We start from the raw sequence: 20,314 nt of genomic DNA, 5'->3' as shown, positions 1-20,314 counted from the left end.
CAGCTGAATAGCCTTATTAATATGAATTTTCCAAGTCCTTGTTGGTGTCCGTGTGGGACATTCAATTAGTGATTTGAACCTGGAGTTGCATAAATATTTATAAATCGGAAGTATTTGTATTGTAGAAACAATGTCAGCGCATTTTTTCAGGCAGAAGCGCACATGGGTGATTTGCACGGCTCTTCATTTAAAGCTGTTTCCCACTATTATCCCTCTGCCTTCACGACTGGCGGCTGCTTTTTGAGGCATCGGAAGCGTTCGTCCCCTGGTCTTTGCGGAGGAGGGAACGTGCAATGTGCTTTGTGGACGTGCCGCGGAACGCTGCTTAAAACGGAATTATTGTCGTCGGATTGCGGTGGATCCTGGGGCGCCGTTCACCTTTTATCAACCTCGAGTTGTACACAGATGCGTGGAGTATTTCCACAGGGAAGCTTGAAAGCATTCAGGACCTACCAACTGTCCTCTGCTTTTTCTCCCAGTTAAAAGTCCACTAAAAATAGGTTATTCTTCCATTCAGGCATCAGACTCCGCTACGTAATGTGAAGTGTCGTGCTGCAGGAATAGTAAAAGGGTTTTTACCTGAGGAACTTGTTTCCGTGGACGGTTTTTTCTTGCACAAGGTGAAACGCAGCGGAAAGCAAAAGGACTTCAATCAGGTTCTGCTTTGTTGAATCACCTTCAGGGGGCATAAAATTTGTTGTCCTGAAATCCTTATTTATTGCCTGCCAGCAAGCACATCTCATTTTGCTTTATTCTATCTGAACTCTTTTCTTAGTGGTCCATTGCTCATCCTGGTTTGTGATGTTGGGCATTAAAGAAATGGAAAGAAAAACACAAATAGCGCAGGTTTGAAATGTGAGGCTTTTCTTACCGTTAACAAATTTGTGGAGATAAAAGCCGCATCTGCTGTTTGAAGTAACAATATAGATCTCATTCAAACACAGGCAATTCGAGCGATGCCTGCGGGCTGAACCGGACCTCAGTGCCACTGCAAACACTGCAAAATGCGTTTAGAAGTGGAGGATATTGGAAATTTTGCTCTTTAAAATGTATTCTTTGCCTCCCTGTTGGACGTGCGTTATGTTTCTTACACTGACATTATAACTGCTGCCCAATTCCAAGTCGGTGTGACCAGTAAAGTTAAAAAGGGTCTTCACTGCAATCCAGTTGGAGTTTTGTGAGACGCTGGGTGTCGTTGGGACAGGTACCTGGTGTCGGAATTGCTTCGTGTAATTCTTATAATCATAGGTGTGGGGTGGTTTTTCATCGTCTACCTCTATGTTTTATTATATTGTCAAGTTTATATATATATAAATCAACTTATATGGAAGCTCTGTTTCAACAAATCCCTGAGACTGGCTGTGTGTATGATATTATATATCGTGATATTATATATCACCTGCTTGTATTCAAACAGAAGAAGGGAGCCTTTTAAAACCCTTACCTTGCGGTGCATTCGCGTCTTGGAAGCGTTTTGCGTAGAAGCGTCGACGGTGGGTAAGGGGAATATCTGTGCAATGCTGTGCTCTGCGATAGCGAAGCATTTCAAAGAGATTATTGCAGAACCTATATGAGGATGACAGGAAAAGGAATGATGCAATAAATACAGGAAAAAACTCCGGTGCTGTCAGTTTGGGTTTTCCTGTTGGGGCGAACATCCGTCACTGCCTTCTGATTGATTGTGAATCGAGAACAGAAATGAGATTTGGCTTTGCCTTCAAAGCTGTCTTTTTATTTGAAGTGCTTTCTTACGAGAATCACAGCTCTGTGTCAGTACTGAATTGAGTGAGCTCTTTAAGCAGATTTGACTGGGTCCAGCCTTCGGAGGCAGCTCTGAGCATCCCGAGCCCAGCGCAAAACTCCATTATTGGAACTGCATCACCCCTTCTGCCTCATAGTCTGCCCTGTTTCCCCGAAAATAAGCCCTACCCCAAAAATAAGCCCTAGCGTGATTTCTCAGGATTTTTGAGCATGCTCAAAATATAAGCCCTACTCCAAAAATAAGCCCTAGTTACAGTTCATTACAAAGTTAATCTGAATAGCATCCAGGCAGCTATACATGTAAAAAAGGCATCTTTTTGAGCAAAAATTAATATAAGAATCTGTCTTATTTTCGGGGTATATAAACATTATTTTGCTTATGATATCTACCTTGTGCCGACCTTCTGGGAGTAGAAATTAAAGCAACTGGTGACATTTCATCACTGAATTCGATTGTCACCGAATGAGATCGTCAGCCAGGCAGTTGTTGTAGTTACTGCTGGAGAGCAGTTACTTTCCACCCTGTTCTTTCGAGTTTGGTTTTTGCTCTGTTTTGTGCACTCTTCAAAGAAGATTATCCTGTAAATGTCACTGGAAATTTTACCTTTTTGTTTGGTTGGCTTTGCTTCTCTTGATAATAATTAGCAGGTAAAAACACAGAGGTAGCAACTTCGAGTGCAGCGCATGGCGGGTTCTGGTGCTTTTCCATTCTGCGAGAGACGTGGGTTCATTAGTCATCTGAAGGTTGGTGTATTAATAGCTGTTAGTTAATAAACTCATTTACCAGCATCTCTCTCCACATACTGACTGACATACTCCATTGGGACCATTTTCTTACAAACTACCGGTAGATAAGAAACAGGAGAAGTGCTGAGAAGCAGATGTTGCATGACCGAGTACCCAGCTGTGCGCTACCAAAACGGATCTCATGGTCATTAATTAACAATTCCTTGGCAGTCAGAGACACGCGTGAAACAGTAAACACAGCACAGGGAAATAATAATAATAATAATATGCTTTTTTTTAAAAAAAAGCAGCATTTTCTGAGCTTAAAGCACTGGCAGCATCAGTTGAACCATCTGTGTGCTGCGGAGCTGACTGTGGGTAAGTCATAGCAAGGTCAGTTGAAATGACTGAGAGTCCTTAACCCTTTATTGGTAAAATATGACATTTCTGTTTTCTAAGCATGATTCGAATGACACCAGACCCACAGCAGGGATGTCTGAACTTAAACCTGTCGGTAAAGGAGAATAATCGTTAGCGCTGTGGAGCTTTGACCTGCTGGTACGTGCAGATGTTTGGCCAAGGGCAGCAAAGCGCAGTGAATTCCTTGGCAAAGGGTGATCCAGAGCACTGGCATTTCTGCAGATGGTAAGTTCTGCCCAAGGAAGTAAACTGATTGAATTATATAATGGAAAACCCAGTCGAAAGGCTGTTTCTCGTCAGATGTCAAAAGCACGTACATGGTATAGAGCATATGGATAACAACAATACGTAATTATACTCGTTATCTGAGCTTCTCCCAAGTAGCTGTTGTCGATAAAGCTGAGCTGTGTGTCTTGCTATCTTTGACCAGCCTGTGGGTTTGCGGCTGTTTTCCTCTTTCTTTGCCACTTGCTAATAAACTGAATCAGGACGGTAGATATCCAAGTAATTCCCACTTCAGAAGATACTTTTTGTGGGAAAAAAGTGAGTGTTGAATTGTGGACTCACACACAGTGCAACTGAAGCTTTAACGTTTCGCTGCTACTAATGTTGCCCTAGAGAGAAAATCAAATCTAACTAGGTTATAGTAATTGTACTTTTTGGGATAAATAGGCCACTTTTATAGGAATCTAGTAGTTGAGCTTTATTCTTAAAATAGAGTTGCGTCTATTTTTGTGGTTTTCTGTGTGCTTAATCTGTAGAACAATTATTTTACTGTTGGATTTACTTTTAGTTCACCCACCTTTTTTTTCTGGGTCCCGCAGAGTCCAAACACTTTTATTTATGAAACGTTTTAGAGCGGGAACAATAATGAAGCAAATTTTCTTAGTGAATTGGAAGGCTTCAATATCTGTGTCCTCCTGTAAATTTAAGGCTACTGCATCATTTTACATCAGCTTATTGGTTCCTACTTTGAGTTGCAAATTCTCTGCCTGCATGACCATAAAAACAAGTTATGAACAGTCGGTTAGGGCAGGAGATGTCATCAGTTAAAGCCTAATGAAGCTTATGCTTCAGGCTCATCTGCTAAAATATTGCGTTGGCTGAACCGCTGCTGCGAATGGGTGGTTTGATAATTGCGTTTGGAGTCGGGTTGATAACAGAGTCTCTTATCTCGATGGTATCTCATTAAGCCCGCCCGCCCTCGGTCGCCGCGCTTTGGAAGCTCGTTCGGATGGGGTGTGCCTGGACCTGGTCGTGTCCGATGCCTTCGGTCCATGGACTCCCATATCAGCACATGGGCAACGACCACCCGAAAGATTATAAACTTCCCCAAACCTCATGCTGAAGCTGTTGGGTGCCCAGATGCTCAGGGCTGAGCTCAGGCAGGTTTGGACCCCTCAGGACCATCTCACCTCGCTCCTCCTGCAGCATAAGGACGAAGAAGGAATCCATCAGCCTCAGCTGCCCGAATCTGTTAGGCATTTCAATGAATACACCGAACGGTGGAGGTGAATCGCTGCGTGAACCCGTGCAATAGTCAGCAATACGTGGGCATTAGTCATGGCCAGCGCACAGCTGGGGTTCGGGGATTGTGCTGACTGTCCGTATTGTGCAGAGAGCGCTGGGGGGTTCTTCCAAATTAAACCTAGAGCTGTCTCTAATCGATACCGCAGTGCCATGGCACAGCTGTTAATTCGATCAGAGAAGGGCTGACCTGGCGCTTGGATGCTGGTGGCTTTAGTTGCTGGGGGTCCTCGGGAGCCGCCGGGAGTGTTGTGATTTCCTGAGCTCTGAGAAAAGCCAGTTCAAGGAGCTCTAATTCCTTCATGGCTCCATGACCTGGGTGTCCAGCGCTCGGTGGGGTCCCTGCTCTTGCTGTAGGTCCTGCCGCCCCATCAGTGGCATTTCCACATGTGGGAATGAACCACTCTGTTAGAAAACTGTTGTATTTTTAAGCAACGCAAGGCAGGGATGCTTGGGATGGGGCTGGCGTTTGAGAGCCCGGTTTGCTGTTGTGTAAACTCAGTTTATGGGTCCGGCCAGGACGGACCTTGCGCTGCCACTCCCGGGCACGGCTGAAGGATCTGTGGGTCACCCAAGGGGTTTGTGATATACGGTGTCTTTAGGAATAGAGTGTCTTTGTCAGGCTCCCGTTTGTGACATACGGTGGCTTTAGGAACGGTGTCTTTGTCAGGCTCCCGCTCTGCCAAACTCCAGACTGAAATAGGTTAGTGGGCCTAGAAATTATGCAGAGTGTAATTGCACGTCTTGCTTCCTATGGAAAGCAGGCTAAAAATAAACCTGCCTATGATTTGCATAAGTTCTATTCTAATCAGAACACTGAAAACAACAGAAAAACTAAAGGTCTTGGCATGTGAACACGTGCCCTTCTGCTGGGAAAACACTGCCAAGTCCCAAGCAGATTAAATGGCTTGTGTAACACCGAGCAGCTGCGAGGACATTTTTCTTTGGGGATGTGACTGAAATGTGTCATTCTATAGAACCGCACGCTGCTTAAGCAATGAGATATGGTATGTTATACGTACGTCAGTGTCTGGAATGCGATGCTGGGGTAGGACAAACAGCAGGGCAGACAATTTGTGCGGGGTGTTACAGTGAGTGTAACCTGCAGGTGCCCCGGGTGGAATCGCTTGTTGGGGTGGGTATTGAGAAAATACTCCTTAAACGTCGCTAAGTTTGAATTGGCACTTTAGCTGCAGATTATCAAAGGGAAGCATTAATATTAGAACAGTTTGGGGACTCAAGTAACATCTTGTTCAGTTGCGTATGTTAATTGTGCTTTCTAAAGTCAGTTGGTTTGTTTGCTGTCTCAGTAAATCGTTTTCTGTAGTGTGAATGAACTAAAACTTCACATTGTGAATTAAGGGAATGAATGGGAGATTGTTTATAAATCGGGAAAAACAAACCACACATACCCGGAGGAAAATCACCTCTATTGTTTGGGTTACTGATCTTTGGTTTGAAGGGTTCCAGCTCTGTGTCTGCTCAATTAAGAGCAGATGAAATGATTTGTGGATTATTATAACCTGTGACAGCTAGAGGACTCTGATTTCATGGCTCCGGCGTCTGGATTTGACTTTACAGCAGGAGCGGTGCAGGGACAGATTAACACTTAGCGAGGGATCCGGTGCATAATCAGCCATTGTATTAATAATAGGGCCAAAATACAAAATGTGCAGCATATCTCTGCTCTTAGGTATTACCCCACCGTAAATAAAACCAAATTCTCCGCAGTGACTCTTAGTTGCTTCAGAAAGTTGTAAAACGCCCCATCTTTCCCATGAATTCAAGTGAAGTGTGGGGAAGGATCTTGAGAAAGAGAGAATTAAAATAGCTCTTGAAAAGATGGCAAACTTTATAAATAGGCAAAAGATTGTTGCTTTTCTTTTTTACTTCTCAAGAAAATAACCAAATCAAAGCAAGGAAAGTCTCCGTATATGATATAAAAGGTCAAACTGTTCTCTTGCAGAAAGCTCTTTTGCATTTTTTCTTCCCCACTGTTAAGCTGAAGGAAATGGTTATGTTGGCATTTTATTTGAAACCCATTAATTATTTTAAATCATTCAAGTTTTCCTCGTATCTCATTTGGTGTCTGATCTTCTATCAGAAACAGCTGTACAGTTCTTTGTGCTTTGCCTTTCTCCCGTTTAATAATGGTACATTAAAATACTTGGCTTTATCAGAGCAAACCCTGCCCGCTGGTGATTCTCCTGACTGAGCTCCCGTGGTTAATGGGTTTTTGTGTGCAAGGTATTGCTATAATCACATCCAATAGCAGTGTGCTCAAAGCTGCCATCCCGAAGTCTCAAAGGATTTTAGTTTTAAAAAATCCTTAAGGTTGCGGGAAGAAAATGTACCAGGCTCTGCAAGCTTTTTCAATACCAATGCATCACGTAAAACCAACTGAAAATGACGTCTGCTGTCACAGAAATCACATAGAGTGTCTAGAGATGTAACAAGACGAAAAGTAGCGTTCAGTGGGAAATAATGAACTGTGTGGTCCAGCACTATTGCCAGCGTTTCTCATTGTTTCTCATTGTCCTGGTCTTCTCGCGGTGGAAGGTGCTTCTTTCCTCCGGTACAAACCTCCTGCTTTCCGTCCTCTTTGCTGCCAAGATGCAACCAACTCTGCTGCATCTATTTGCAAACGGAGGCAGTTATCAGCTGGGTGACAAGTGTTATTTTCAAATACCAACCAAATGGCACCGAAAGGCTCTCTCCAAATGCCATCTATGTTCTGCAAATATTGTCTGTCTTCTTCTTTCTGCACTAAACAATAGATTTTTTTTCCATGGAGGATGAGGATGACCATGAGCCAGCACTGGGCCCTTGTGGCCAGGAAGGCCAATGGTACCTGGGGTGGGTTAGAAGGGGGTGGTCAGTAGGTCAGAGAGGTTCTCCTGCCCCTCTGCTCTGCCCCAGGGAGACCACACCTGGAATATTGTGTCCAGTTCTGGCCCCTCAGTTCCAGAAGGACAGGGAACTGCTGGAGAGAGTCCAGCGCAGCCACCAAGATGCTGAAGGGAGTGGAGCATCTCCCGTGTGAGGAAAGGCTGAGGGAGCTGGGGCTCTTTAGTTTGGAGAAGAGGAGACTGAGGGGGAACCTTATTAATGTCTATAAGTATATAAAAGGTGATTGCCATGAGGATGGAGCCAGGCTCTTCTCAGTGACAACCAACGATAGGACAAGGGGCAATGGGTTCAAACTGGAACACAAGAGGTTCCACTGAAAGAGGAGAAGAAACTTCTTCATGGTGAGGGTGTCAGAGCCTTGCCCAGGCTGCCCAGGGAGGTTGTGGAGTCTCCTTCTCTGCAGACATTCAAACCCGCCTGGACACCTTCCTGTGGAACCTCAGCTGGGTGTTCTTGCTCCATGGGGGGATTGCACTGGATGAGCTTTCCAGGTCCCTTCCAACCCCTGACATTCAGTGATACTGTGATGAGGAACCCAACCGTGGATATTCACCATCTAGAGCCTTCTGGTACAGTTGGTTTTGCTGTTTCTCTGGAGGGTTGCATCCAGGCCCCGCCGCTCACATTTCGACTCTTGTTCTGGGCTCCAAGTGTGTTTCAGAGTAACCAACGCTTTATTTGCCAGTGCCTTCTGTATTTCCTAAAGGTTGTTTGGGTTGCCCCCTCCGGAGCATATTTTAGTTCTCTTCAAAACCTGAAATGCTTTAATGAAGAAGTTCAGAGGCAGACACAAAGCCAGATTATTTTTGCATAGGTTTACCAACAGTGATCTGGTTTATTGGTAGAACATTTGCAGCCCTGTGAGGTATCAAGGGAACAGTAGAACAAGGTGTGCTGTGGTGTTCAAGAATGAGGATCAAGAACCCTAATTTCCCAGAATCAGTCACCACCTTGACTGCAGATCTCAAGATCTCCTGTAGTATTTGTCAGCTTTCAGCTAGTAAATGAGTCTGGTTTAATGGATTATTGTGGCTATGGAGCGCCTTGAGACTTGTTCTGCACAATAGGCCCTATGTAAATTCCTCTATGAATGGTTCTGCGTCTTATCATGTTAATGTAATTAGATGAATCTGACATTCTTAGCCTTTCCTTTTTCTGAATTTGCACAATATCTTTAATGACACAGCCATAGTTCAGCTTCGTGAAAGATCCTTAATGCAATTTTCTTTAAAGAAGATTGACCCTAGCAGCATTTAGCCACTTAACAACCTTTATTTTGCAGCATGGTAATCAGCAAAAGCTCTGCACCATGATTTCTCTTCAGCACAAAGAAACAAGATTTGCTATTGTAGTTAAAAGTTTACGGATTAGTTGTGCTACTCGGAGGAATTAAACTCTCAGGCAGGTCCTGCAGCTCGGTCTTGGACGTATTCACAGGGAAATGAGGGGCAGGACACCTGGGAGCAGGGGGAGCATGTTGGGTTCACCCCCAAAAACCTCCCCTGAATTTGTCTCTAGGACATTAGCATACAGGAGGGTGATGCTTTTCCTATGGCTGGTGCTTCCTAAAAAGTACTGGGGCCTATATTATTCAATATATTCATCAACGATTTGAACGAGGGAATAGAGTGACTGTCAACAAGTTTGCTGATGGCACCAAGCTGGGAGGAGTGGCTGACACTGGAAGCTGTGCTGCCATCAGAGACCTGGACAGGCTGGAGAGTTGGGCAGGGAAAAATTTAATGAAATAGAACAAGGGAAAGTGTAGAGTCTTGAATCTGGACAGGAACAACCCCAGGTTCCAGTATAAGTTGGGAAATGACCTATTAGAGAGCAGTGTAGGGGAAAGGGACCTGGGGGTCCTGGGGACAGCAGGGTGACCATGAGCCAGCACTGGGCCCTTGTGGCCAGGAAGGCCAATGGTACCTGGGGTGGGTTAGAAGGGGGTGGTCAGTAGGTCAGAGAGGTTCTCCTGCCCCTCTGCTCTGCCCTGGGGAGACCACACCTGGAATATTGTGTGCAGTTGTGGCCCCTCAGTTCCAGAAGGACAGGGAACTGCTGGAGAGAGTCCAGCGCAGCCACCAAGATGCTGAAGGGAGTGGAGCATCTCCCGTGTGAGGAAAGGCTGAGGGAGCTGGGGCTCTTTAGTTTGGAGAAGAGGAGACTGAGGGGGAACCTTATTAATGTCTATAAGTATATAAAAGGTGATTGCCATGAGGATGGAGCCAGGCTCTTCTCAGTGACAACCAATGATAGGACAAGGGGCAATGGGTTCAAACTGGAACACAGGAGGTTCCACTAAAATTTGAGAAGAAACTTCTCCATGGTGAGGGTGGCAGAGCCGGCCCAGGCTGCCCAGGGAGGTTGTGGAGCCTCCTTCTCTGCAGACATTCAAACCCGCCTGGACACCTTCCTGTGGAACCTCAGCTGGGTGTTCCTGCTCCATGGGGGGATTGCACTGGATGAGCTTTCCAGGGCCCTTCCAACCCCTGATATTTTGTGATTCTTACTTAATGCACTTTAATAATCTGGTGGTGGTGGTGGTCTCTTTTTTTTTTTTTTTTTTTTGTTTAATTGCACAATACATCATTTGCATTTCACGTCCCGAAATAAGCTTCTAATCTATTTGGCTTTTCTCCCACGTTTGTTCTAGGAAATCAAGTTTCATTCTTTACCTCGTCTGTTCTGTTCATTGTCAGGGGAAATTCTATCTCCTGTGACAGGTTGCTGTTTTCGGACAAATGTCACTACGTACCAGTGATACAGCAAATCAAGATGCCCTTACGGTATCCGAGCCTGAGACCTGCCCACTATGGCCCTTTGGAGAACCTCTGCTGAATTAGTCAACGCTTGGCCTTTTCTGATGTTGGATCTGGCAATCAAAAGACGTGATTAATTCCGACTTTGGGAGCAGAGCAGTGGGGACCTACTGCTGTTTGAATCTCGTTAAAAGGCAAAGGAGCAGAAACATCCATGTCACATTGCTGAGATGATTATCTGCTTTTGGTCTTTTGAACATCCTTGCGGAGACTTAACTCCAAAGCAGCTGGTGGTCACCGGCTGGTGTGTGTGGTGCTTATTGAGTCCTGAGAACCGAACGCAGTGATTTTCTTATTCCTTGTCTCTTAGCAAATAGTGCTTCACCTGACAGCTTGATTGCTCCCTGAAGAAACAGCAGTTACCCAGTGAATGAGCAGAAATCGCCTTGAGTGGTGCTCAGCCCATAGTGGGACCAGGATCTCTGGTCCCAGATGCAGTCCGGGATCTCTGGTCCCAGATGCAGTCCAGGATCTCTGGTCCCAGATGTGGTTCAGGATCTATGGTCCCAGATGTGGTCCAGGGTCTCCGGTCCCAGATGTGGTCCAGGGTCTCCAGTCCCAGATGTGGTTCAGGATCTCCGGTCCCAGATGTGGTCCAGGGTTTCCAGTCCCAAGAGGGGGTCCAGGGTCTCTGTTCCCAGATGGGGTCCAGGGTCTCCGGTGCCAGATGTGGTCCAGGATCTCTAGCCCCAGATGTGGCCCAGGATCTCTAGCCCCAGATGTGGTCATCTTCTCATCTTGCTTATTGCCCTGCATTTTCCTCGGGAGCTCCTAGCTCAGCACCTGCTGAGTTGGACATTCTCAAAATGTTCCTCTCTCTTTCTTTCTTAACCGAAATAATTTGAACCTCCCACGTGTTTCTTGTACTGGGAATGTAGGTGTGTGTTCTCAGTACTGACGGCTGCCATATTCTGTAGATTGTCTTGCATTTTTTAGAAGGAATTTATTGTGCTCAGTGAATGCACGTGTTTGGATCTGTAGCTTGTGTTAAATTATCCTATGTGAGTAGTCACTGAGGACTATCATAAAGTTAATGTGTTGCACGCTAATTATAACTTGGGTTTTCTAATGCAACGTACCTCGTTTGTGTAGCTGAAGGTTTCTTTAAATGGCTTTTGCTTAGTCACGGCAAAGATACCTTAATCTTTATTAGTAGCCTAGTTTTAATTAAACAGTAACTGTTTTCCACTTGATTAACCCCAAAAATTCCTATTTTAGTTAACCACTTTTGAGCGAAGCCATTTAGCCCTTTTATTAGCTCTTAATGTGTGTTTCACGTGGAATTCTCATATTCTAGGTTGCCTTTTGCAATCGGTGCTTATGTAACACACGACACAGCCGCGTGTAACCTTGGGCTGCGTGGCATTCCGTTTATATTTATGAAGCGCTGAATTTACATTATGCAACTCTGTTTACGTTTCTCCTTGTGCTTTGTTCTCATTGAGAAAAATTGTGTAGCGGTATCTAATCTGCAGGGTTTTTTTTTTTTTCATTCTTTAATGCTTAAAACCCCCAGAGGACAGTAGTGCTGAGGTCAGTGTAGTGAGGGAGGGCTGTGGGGGTTTGGGGAGAAGGGCAGTGAGTGGTAAAAATTGGGATTTTGGTTCAAAATCCCTGGGATGATTTTGGGCCGGGGCCTGTGGGGCCTGTTCCCCCGGCTTTGCCCCTGCCCTACTCTGGCAAAGGCCTCGGCTGCGGCCTTGCCCGCCTCTAACTTTTAGTGGTTTGTTTTGGTATTTTACCCTTTAATTCATCAGTGGAACACACTACAGACAGGCTTTTTAAAGAAGAACAAGGGGACACAGCTCCCTTTTCACATCTATTCCCTCAAAGTACATTTTTGTGCTGAAGGCTACAGTGGAAGTGTAAGCCCTAGCAGTGAACTATATGGTTTAATAGGGAAGCCACATGCTTTTAAGAAACCTACTTTGAAAAATGGGGTTTGTAATTAACAGCAAAGTATTTTTCGCAAAGTTTGAAAGGAAAAACGCCATCAGCGTTGTGGCTCTGTATTAGTTTATAGATGCTGCTGTCTCCAGGAGGTGTTGGCATGGAAACTTCACACTATAGCTCCCCACAGCCACTGAATACCGTGTTCCCTACCCCTACAAAGTTGTCACCTACGTCTGCCTGCATAAAATGTGCATCAAAACAATGGTTTTCAGAGCGATCTGTGGGGTTGTCGCCGATATTCCGTGTACCAGCATTCGCCAGACGTACTCCTGACATTATTTTGCTGTGACTTACTATTGGGCAGCAACGTAAAGTCTACGCGTATCCTTAGAATTCATTTGCATGTTTCGACTTTGAGCTTTGCTGTTTTACCAACAATGCCAATTTAGAAATGTAATTTTAGAAATGTGTGTTCTAGTAGCACCGCAGCAATGCTCATCCGTTTGTAACCACGATGTGTGTACTTGAGCGTTTCCATGACAGGTTGGATGTATAAATAGCTGGGTTTGTCCTGCTTGGGTGCCGCAGCAAAGGCAGCTTTACCGTTGCGGTTTGTGGTGTGACAAGAGAAATGGAAGCTGCAAAAAAAACCCCTGTTTTTTGCATAAAAAACCCGTGTTTTTTGCAATGATTCTGTCGCTCTCGGTCGGCTCTGCCCTTGACAGCCCTGTATTTACTTGCAGTGGTACTCAAGCCGCCTTTTCTTTTGCAGTCACTTAGTTTTCCTTAGCAGTGTGCATGTCCTTCTTTGAACAGCTCCTTTGTGGTTAATTTAAATTAAAACTGAAGACAAGGGCCTTGTGCCTGTTCGTCTTGTAGAACCTGAATGCTGTGAAGTACACGATTCCTCTTGACTGGTCCCTGTGTTGCGTGTGTCATCCTTCCGAGGCAGCTCAGCAGCACAACAAACACCAACCCGACATTTATTGGGTCATTTTGGAGAGTCGGATACAGGAGTTTCTCCTAAAAGCCTGCGTGAAACAATGTAAAAGAGCATGTTTGACTCGTGAAGGGGGAAATATCCAGCTTTTGCACAAGAACAAGCTTTGGAGGTTGCCTAAAGCATCCTTGCTATTATTTTATTTTCCTGCTTTCTAATGCACACCATTCTCTATGTGACTTTCTGTCATTTTCTCTCTTTAGTTTGACTTTCTTCTCTTTTCCCCAGGCAATCTTTTCAGTCTTCAGTTTAGTCATCTTGGTCTCACAGTATATCCAATCTTTAAAGCTTTAACGTTAAGATTAACCCTTGATTGTTGGCATATCCCTGGTAGCAGCTTTGCTGTTGGACCGAGTCAATATTTATTGAAAAGAGTTTTAAATTTTAAAACACAAAGAGGGCAAGATCAGTGAATAAATGAAGTCTCTATAATTCTACATCTAATACAGATTTTCACCCCTTGCCAAGTCTTTCCACCATGAGCGTAGCTGACAACCAGCTTCATCCACCCGAGTGAAATACGTGTGTATTGATCCGCCCAAGTGAAATATGTTTGTATTGTTAAAGTGCAGTTCTATAGATCCACCTTTGACAGGGAGATGAATGGGCCATTTTAGCGGTGAAACATTTTTTAATGTTGAGAAACTATCTTGTCGACAAACAATAAAGCGATTTGTCGTAACAAATGGAAAATATTTTGCTTGCTGGAGATTACACCATTTGTTTTCGTTTTCCGTGGCATGTTTTGCTCATTATGCTGCAGGAAGCAAATCCAAAGTATTATGAAGAACAGCTCATGATGGCAAAGCAGGGAATTGAGCTACGGGGTCACGGGCCTGGGGGAGCTACTGTGAGTTCCGTGTTTGGGGAAGAGTTGGTTAATTCCTAGACAGCACAGCCCTCTATGAAGAGAGGGCTCATAGGTGATCTTGTTTTGCCTTTAAACACTTTACATCATGCCATTATTTTGCTTGGAAGGAAGAGGGTGCAAACTGAAGTACGGTTTGCTGGTGGTGAATGTAGCTGTGGTCATGGTTGAGGTGAATATAAGGTGTGTATCTGCCCTTAACTTGTCAGAAGGGAAAGTATAAACGTACCAAAATATGCGACCGCCTTTGCAGCAGTGGCACGTGGCTGGGAAAACTTGCTTAGTGTTGGGAGGGTTTGTTGGTTGTGTTTCCAGATTTGACATTTGATGTGAGCACAGCGATGTGGATGTAAGGCGAGCTTTGCGTTCAGCCCGACGCGGCCCTGCGCCCTGTTCCATTCTCTGGCCTCTCCAGGTGTTCTCTCCCACAGCCGGTCCCGACAGGCGGCCGAGCATCACCCCCACGGCGGGTTGATGCATTTGGTGACCTGTCACTGACGTAATTTAAAAGGAGCAGTTGTCTGTTCCAGCTTTTGTTCCCGCCTGCTACTGGCCATCCCCGGATTGGCTTTTGGAGACAAAGACAGAGTCTTTTTCCCTAAAGCTCCGAGTGTTCTGCTGTAGTACGTAACTTAAATTTATCAAGGTCACTGAACCCTATTTAATGTGCTCTCTGGGAAGATGACAGGGTACAAAACAATCTTTTGTACCCTTCTGTCAGAAGGATGAAGCAGTAATATAAGAGCTCAGTTATTTGTGTGCTGAAGGGGCCGTGGTTATCTCGTGATATGACAGATTCGCTAATGATACCTGACAGAACTATTGCAAAGAATAATTGTAAAAGAACCCTCTACTATCAAGCAGCACTTTTAAAAAGAAAATATTTTCTTTCTATAATACCAAGAATGTGGATTCCCATAAGGCAAATACTGAGTTCGGGTACCCAGCCAGTAGGTGTAAATTGAATAGAAAGTATTATCACTATATTTCGAAGCAGTTTCTTGTCTGTAGAGACTTTTAATTTTTGAAATAGATCCTGTATTTTAATACTTTTTATTGATTTCTGAACAATTCCAGAATGTAGTCCTTGTCTTGCTTGGGAGATGCTGAGGTTGGGTGGTTGTTGCTGAGCTGTGCTTAGAATCACGGTGCAAATTTACACCAGCAGAAAGTCCAGGCTTGGGAAGTGTGGAATGGCTTTTCTGTCTATGGTGTTGCATTTAAAACAACCCAAGTCTTTCTGCTGCTTTCATTCTTGGAACATTTATGGCATTGAGATGTCATTCTCATTGCGAGATCCTGCTTAATTTTTACCAGTTATTCTTGTTCGTTGCTTTTTTTAAGGAAAAGTCATCAACAAAGACTTGCGCCACTACTTGAGCCTCCAGTTCCAGAAGGGCTCCATAGACCATAAACTCCAGCAAGTGATCAGAGACAATCTCTACTTGAGAACCATCCCTTGTAAGTATGTAAAGATCAGCCTCATTTGACTAACCAACAGGTTTTCCAGAGCTTTAAATGCCTTCTCTCCTAATCTGGTTTATAGTTCTGCTTTGCAACTGGAACTTCTGTAAGTGGCTTTGCTAGTTTCATATCTTAAGTTGCGATGAAAAGGTACAGCCAATACAGACCGACAAAACAGCAAAAACATCAGCATTCGAGCTCAGAGTACTCCAGGAATATCTGTGTTGTACTCATCAAAGGTTTGTCAGTTGTTGTTAGAATAACCAGAGCCACCATGGGAAGCAAACCTTCCTCAGCGTGATCAAACAGTGCAAACGCGACCTGGTATTTGTCAACATGTTGAGGTTTTTTGCACAAAAGAAGAGGAAGAAACTGCGTGGACAAACCTCAGTGTCACAGCAAGAATTAATTAATCGGAGAATCTGGCTGGACCTGTCCCATTGCTTGTGCCAGCCCTTCAGCTCTGAGCATCTGCTGGCATCTCTTGGTCCAGCCAGCGCAGGTGTTAATTCATTTGCCTTTAGCGAGGTCCCTAAAGGTCACTGCTCCAACCAGGCCTGCTTTGTAGAAAGCACTGTTCAAGGTACAGGACACTCACACACACCAAATAGCCTGTCGTTGCTTCTCGCCCTTCTGTGCCATTTAATTCCTTAATTATCACAAGATCATCCTTTACTTTGTCTCAAAGGTTCGCTGATTAAAAAGGCTCGTCATGGGTTATATTTAAATATTCATTGCACTGAGAATGTAGAGGTTTGTCGACTAATGTTTCTGTAACTACAGGAATTCCATTCTCAATTTAGCGTCGTTATACTGAGCACGCCCAAGAGTTTGTGATTTTCTTAATAATAGTGAAAGGCGTTTTTTTTACTAGGAGCTCTTGTTCATGCTGCTACCTGAAAAAATTCACATATGCCTTTAAAATACTGTTAGGTTGTAGGCAGTAATGAATCAGTGGAGTCCTTTCCAGGAGAGCTTTAATTAAGCTATTATACCTATGGGAGGCCCGTATTTATAGACATAACACTTTGAGAACTTCTGCATTAACACAGCAATTTACTGATTACTTAGAAAAAGCTTACCTATAGCTAGGCTTTGGAGTATAGACGAATTACCCTTTGAATTATAAGGCTAAAGAATAGGTTTTGTGCCCAGTTATGGGTTTAGTGGCCCAAAAATCAAACGTGCTTAGTCACACTGCACATAAGAAGAATTCTCTCTAATTACCACCTCACCCAGCTTTTGTTCTCCTCCTTCCTCAGCACCAGAACTGTCATTCCTATGTAATTTATTAGCCTAGTTTTTACGCGTTATTGTTCACTTCCTCTGGAGTGCCACCAGCGTTGTATAAAGACTCAGGAACACCTTGTTTTTACAGAATTGTACCACAAACAGGCAGCACTGAAGTATCTTACGAGAGCGTTTTCTCTGTCTTCCCAGGCACTACGAGGGCTCCCAGAGATGGGGAGGTCCCTGGCGTAGACTATAATTTCATTCCCGTTGAGCAGTTTAAAGCCCTGGAAGAAAGCGGAGCCTTGCTGGAAAGCGGAACGTATGACGGTAGGTTGATGACCTTTGATGAACAGGAATAAAGACCCTGTACTCACATCCTGTGTCTTGCTCTATGTGCAGCTCTTTCTACCCAGGAGGTCCCGCTTTTCCTGGTAGAGCAGCAATATTAAATCTATTATCTGGCTGTCACCACTTCGATCCTCGCCCTCACTGATATTTTCAGAAGGGTTTCTTATTTATTTTTGTTTTACGTGGTCAAACCCATATCCAGCCACCAAATGTTACCCCAGCAAGAATTTTGGGCAGCTCTCTCGCTGTGTGCTCAGCTCCCTAATAAAAATCATATGAGCAGTCAGGAGAGAGGTCAACTGCCGAAATTCCTTTCCAGAAAACAACAGATGATTCCTAGGCTTTGTGTTTTAGATTAAAATATCACAGTAAAAATCTGTTCCTTTCTCTCCAGTACAAATCAGTTGTAGATGAAGCCATATCAACAGATTTGTGTATTGTCAGTAGATTGTAGGGCTGTAGTTTTAAAATCGATTACTTGTAACTGTTTTTATATAAACATACTTCGTTTCTGCACCAAATTAATTGATGTTTTGACTTTACCGTGTTTCTGTTGCTGCATATTACTCTGCTAATCAGTTATCAGTACAGAGAGTAAGAACAATTGATTTTCACTGTTTTGCTGCGCTCAAACTGTTTGCCAAGTGTCTTTATGGGCTGGATCAGCTTTCAAGGTCCCTTCCAACCCCTGATATTGTGGGATTCTGTGATTTTCTTTGGAAACATGTGGCAGGATAGACATTTTGAACTACATGTATTGTTTTCTGATGTCCAATAGCATAATTGGCAAAAAGACAAGGTGGGAATACATAAGTTTTGATTGTCAGTTGGATTTTGATAGTGCCAATGTCTTCTTAAGTTAAGTTACAGTTCAGATCTTTCCCCCAAAACATGTTATGTGGGTAATAAAATCTTCACTGCCACTGGCAGTGCTTTCAGCAAGCATCGGTGCTTTAGAAATCTGGATTTGTCTCTCGTTGTCAGGTAATTTTTACGGCACGCCGAAGCCTCCAGCAGAGCCCAGCCCCTTCCAGCCCGACCCAGTGGATCAAGTTCTATTTGACAATGATTTTGATACCGAATCACAGAGGAAAAGAACCACGTCCGTCAGCAAAATGCAAAGAATGGAGAGTTCTCTCCCCGAGGAGGAGGAAGAGGAGGAGAAGGAAACAGTTAACGGCAGCGGAGGGACAGGTCCGTTCACAAGGGGAGGAATTCCCTGGAGTGTTGTATGAATAGATAACAAGTATACAAATAACATCCATGCTTGTTTGAACCGCTGCCTTTCTTTTTCTTCTTTAAGTTTTCCTGAAGTTTGAAGGCAGTTTTCTATTCAGAATGGTGTTCTTACTCAATTTTGAAATGATCTTTTAAAAAGAAACAGCTGTTTTCCCAGCCAGATGTGCAATTGCATCATAAAACGCACTGCTCAGTAGAGAACATGTAGTGCTGGGTCTCGGCCAGCTACATGAGGAGGAAGGAAAAATGTATCCACTCTTCACATAACAGAACCGTTTGCGGAGTATAATTCATACCCTGTAAATGGTATTGTTTAATTTTGGGGAGATTACTGCATTTGCATGCAGGAGATTGGTTTAAGAGGCCACGCTAGCTCATACTGTACATTTTTCAGGCGATTTCGCTTAAGGGAACTATCACACAACCTGAAACTGCCCGAAGGGGAGTTTGTGGAGAGAAATAAATCAGAATATATTGCAACTGCACCTAATCTTGCAAACTTTGAGGCTGGGAACACCACAGCACAGTTGGGTGCGGGTTGCAGGCATCATGGTGTGATGGACCATACTGAGTTAACCTTGGGATGAATGGGTGGAGTTCTTACATTTAAAGTTTTCTGCAGGGAATTTTTGGGGCATTTTCCTTTTTGTGGCTTGCGGGAGGGCGTTGTTTGGTTCATTGGCAGTTTGCTTCTCCTCTCCATTCCATTCTTTGAGGAATATTAGTAGGATTTGATGACATTTCAAACGCCGTTCTCTATATAGGAACGGCAACAAAGTGTAGTCAGCTTGGATTTCTGCCAGTGTTGATTTTTCAGCGTGGGCTCAGACACATAATACGAGGTTAATTCTGTTTGGCAGGGGAAGAGCAGAGTTCAGTGTTTTCATGTCAGCTTTTCAGAGTTCGCAGCTGAAAAAAACAAAGTGGAAAAACGCACATCACATACAGGGCCGTGTTTGACATCCGCTCGTAGCCAGATTGAGAGGGTGGTTCTTTGTGAGAAACAACATAAACAGCTGACAAATAGTAACACTTTCCCCGAACAACTGCAGAAAACAAAGAAAAACATTCAGATTCTCCTGACTGGGTGAAACCTGTTCCCAGCTACAACCAGACAAGCAGCTCCATGGACTTCAGAAATTACTTGTCGAGGGATGAGACCCTGGAACCGCTGCCCAAGAACTGGGAGATGGCTTACACCGACACGGGCATGATCTACTTCATCGAGTGAGTAACCCACACCACCGAGGGCTCCTGTGCCCGTCTGAAGTGCTGCTGGTCTGCAGTCTGACAACCTGCTTGCTGCTCTTACACCTCTCCTTCCTCTGCTCCTACTGCTTCTATTTCTGTATTGAATTTAATATATCGCTACCGTTTTGTTCCTTACTGCTGCATACTGCCATTGCACGGGAAAACCTTGTGATTCCACGTGCAAAGTCAGCTTGTATATAATATGAGGGCTTTTTATCTCACAAAGCACAAAGCTGGGTGGATGTTGCCAGGTGAGCTATAACAAATGTCTCTGAAATCTGAGAGCTTGTTTATTCTTCGCTGCTTGTGTTCCTTGGCTGGGAATGCACGCTTCAAAATACAGACAGCACAGATGAAAGCCCAGGATTGGGAAGCAGCTCTTATATGCGCATGTGAAACAGCCTCATTTATTGATTTCTAAAGGAAACAAAAGCCTTACTGGGAGTTAAGCATAAGAGGCTAAAAATGGTTTTTCCTTTTAGGTAGGGACAGCTGATATTCCCACATGAGCTCTTGAGGGCAGGGGAGCGTGTTTGTGCCTCTAACATTTCCCATCTGTCCTGAAGAGTCTCCAGGGTGCTTGTACCTCTGAGCAGCATTGTTGCCTTTTTTTAGCATTTGATGATGTGGCTGAGGCTCAAATGTGATGTTACCTAAAGGCTACGGTTTGCACATGGTGGTAGATATTTAAAAGTTACGGTAAAGCTAAGCTCTGCAATCTGAGGGCGTTCCCTCCTCTGTGTTCTGCTCCACAGTCACAACACCAAGACAACCACGTGGCTTGATCCGCGGCTCTGTAAGAAAGCCAAGGCTCCTGAAGACTGTGAAGATGGAGGTGAGATGTTCCGGATCCAT

The 20,314-nt window shown here is 44.3% G+C and overlaps 1 protein-coding gene across 2 annotated transcripts in view; it reads left to right on the top strand.

The window, feature by feature from the left end:
- MAGI3 (membrane associated guanylate kinase, WW and PDZ domain containing 3) overlaps positions 1–20,314 on the top strand; it is a 56,610-nt gene that overhangs the window by 13,701 nt on the left and 22,595 nt on the right. For both annotated transcript variants that reach the window (XM_065854716.2, XM_065854717.2), the window contains exons 2-6: positions 15,269–15,385; positions 16,829–16,948; positions 17,954–18,163; positions 19,261–19,435; positions 20,215–20,294. In XM_065854716.2, the coding sequence (XP_065710788.1) occupies positions 15,269–15,385; positions 16,829–16,948; positions 17,954–18,163; positions 19,261–19,435; positions 20,215–20,294 (702 nt within the window). The remainder of the gene's footprint in view (positions 1–15,268; positions 15,386–16,828; positions 16,949–17,953; positions 18,164–19,260; positions 19,436–20,214; positions 20,295–20,314) is intronic.

Source organism: Patagioenas fasciata, chromosome 21 (genome assembly GCF_037038585.1).
Source record: "Patagioenas fasciata isolate bPatFas1 chromosome 21, bPatFas1.hap1, whole genome shotgun sequence".
In the NCBI taxonomy this organism is placed as follows: domain Eukaryota; kingdom Metazoa; phylum Chordata; class Aves; order Columbiformes; family Columbidae; genus Patagioenas; species Patagioenas fasciata.
Note: the sequence above shows the minus strand (reverse complement) of the source record. Positions and strands in the feature narration are given on the sequence as shown.